General features: G+C 47.5%; 1 protein-coding gene across 1 annotated transcript; it reads right to left on the bottom strand.

Moving 5' to 3' along the window:
- Positions 1–487: 487 nt before the first annotated feature.
- On the bottom strand, positions 488–1435 carry LOC123346531 (olfactory receptor 6C74-like). The gene has a single exon (XM_044983983.1). It carries the CDS (start codon positions 1433–1435, stop codon positions 488–490), a length of 948 nt encoding a protein of 315 aa, XP_044839918.1.
- Between the last annotated feature and the right edge of the window lie 444 nt (positions 1436–1879).

The raw sequence follows: 1879 nt of genomic DNA, 5'->3' as shown, positions 1-1879 counted from the left end.
TGGGCATTTCCTGTGTGGCTGGTCAGAACATCCAAGCTCGGACTGCTGTCCAGAGCGTCAACAGAGTGGTGCACTATGGGATAGCTCCCAGAGCTACTAAGGTCGATTTCTGTCCACACATAGCCTAATTCGACATAGCCATGTCGAATTTAGCGCTACTCCCCTCGTTGGGGAGGAGTACAGAATTCGAACTAAAGAGCCCTCTAGGTCGAACTAATTAGCTTCCTGGTGTGGACGGGTGCACGGTTAAGTCGAATTAATGCTGCTAAATTCGACATAAACTCCTAGTGTAGACCAGGCCTTAGCTCAGCCATTTGGGTTCTCAACTAGGAGGTGAAAGATCCAGCTTCAATTTCCCCCTCTGCCTTAGGAGAAAAGGGATTTGAACAGGGAACTACCACTTCTTAGGTCAGTACTATAACTTAGAAGAGTACTATAACTATTATTCGTGCTTAATTTCCCTTTCTTTTCGCCTCACAAAACCAATTCAGAAGTTAATATGCTTCCTTGAGAAGTTCATGCTTCTCTTCAAGGCTGCCCTCAGGGAATCTTTCATCTGCTGGTTCCTCATGCTGAAGATGAAGGGGCTCATGAGAGGGGTCACCACTGTGTTGAGCAGGGCCACCAGCTTGTTGAGCGAGATGTCGCTGCCCGAAGGCCGGACATACATGAAGATGCAGCTGCCATAGCCCATGGTGATGATGATGAAGTGGGAGGAGCAGGTGGAGAAAGCCTTGTTGCGTCCTGAGTGGGATGTTATTTTGAAAATGGTGGCAACAATATAAGTGTAGGACACCACTGTCAGGATCAAGGAGCCCAGCAGAATGGCGGAGGAGGTCATGAAACTCAGCAGCTCCACAAAGCTCGTGTCCACACAGGACAGCTTGACCAAGGCCAAGCCGTCGCAGAAGAAGTGGTCAATCTGGTTGGCATTGCAGAAGGGCAGGGTGATGACCAGGATGGTGGGGATGATGGTGGCCAGGAACCCCGTTGCCCATGACCCCACCACAAGCTGGAAGCAGAACTGAGCATTCATGACCATGCTGTAGTGCAGTGGGTTGCAGATGGCCACATAGCGGTCATAGGACATAACGGCCAGCAGGACAAACTCACTGCAGCCCAGAAGGAAGTAGAAATAGCACTGAGTGATACAAGCCAGGTAGGAGATGGACCTGTCACCCGTCAGAAAGCTGGCAATCACCTTGGGTAGGACAGAAGATGTAATAAGGATTTCCAGACAGGAGAGGTTCCAGAGGAAGAAGTGCATGGGGCTATGGAGGTGATGGTCTAAGAGGATGATGGCGATGATCATGATATTGCCAGACAAGATCAGCAAGTAAGAGGCCAGGAAGCCAAGAGCAATGAGGCATTCCAGATGGCGGGGGTAGAGGAAGCCAATGAGGATGAATTCGGTCACGGTGGTTTGGTTCCGCATGGCTACATTGGATCTATCTGTGAGGGGTAGAGGGAGGACGGAGGGAATAGGGAATAATATGTCAGATGAACAGGAGGAAAGAAAAGTAGAAAAACAGAAGAGTAGAGAAGAGGAAAGAAAAGATCAGAAGAGAACATAAAAGGAAAAGGAAGAGAGATACGTAGGAAAAAATTATAAACTCTAGAGGAGGAAAGCAAGGGTGAAATAAGAAAAGTGAAGAAGACAAAAGAACAATACATCAAATAAAAAATTACCCTGTGGGCAATGGGTGGGATGGAAATAACAACAAGTCAATGTGAGCAGGGAAGTGAAGAAAACGAGAAGAGAAAACAAAAGGCAAACAGAAGACGAAAGAAAAGTGGAGGAGAGAAAAGCCCCCAAAATAAAGAAGAGCAGAGCTGGGTGGAATTGTTTCCCTGGGCAAATTTTTTACTTTTTTTAGGT

The sequence above is a fragment of the Mauremys mutica genome, chromosome 12, assembly GCF_020497125.1.
Source record: "Mauremys mutica isolate MM-2020 ecotype Southern chromosome 12, ASM2049712v1, whole genome shotgun sequence".
Lineage (NCBI taxonomy): Eukaryota > Metazoa > Chordata > Testudines > Geoemydidae > Mauremys > Mauremys mutica.
This window is presented reverse-complemented; position numbering and strand designations above follow the sequence as displayed.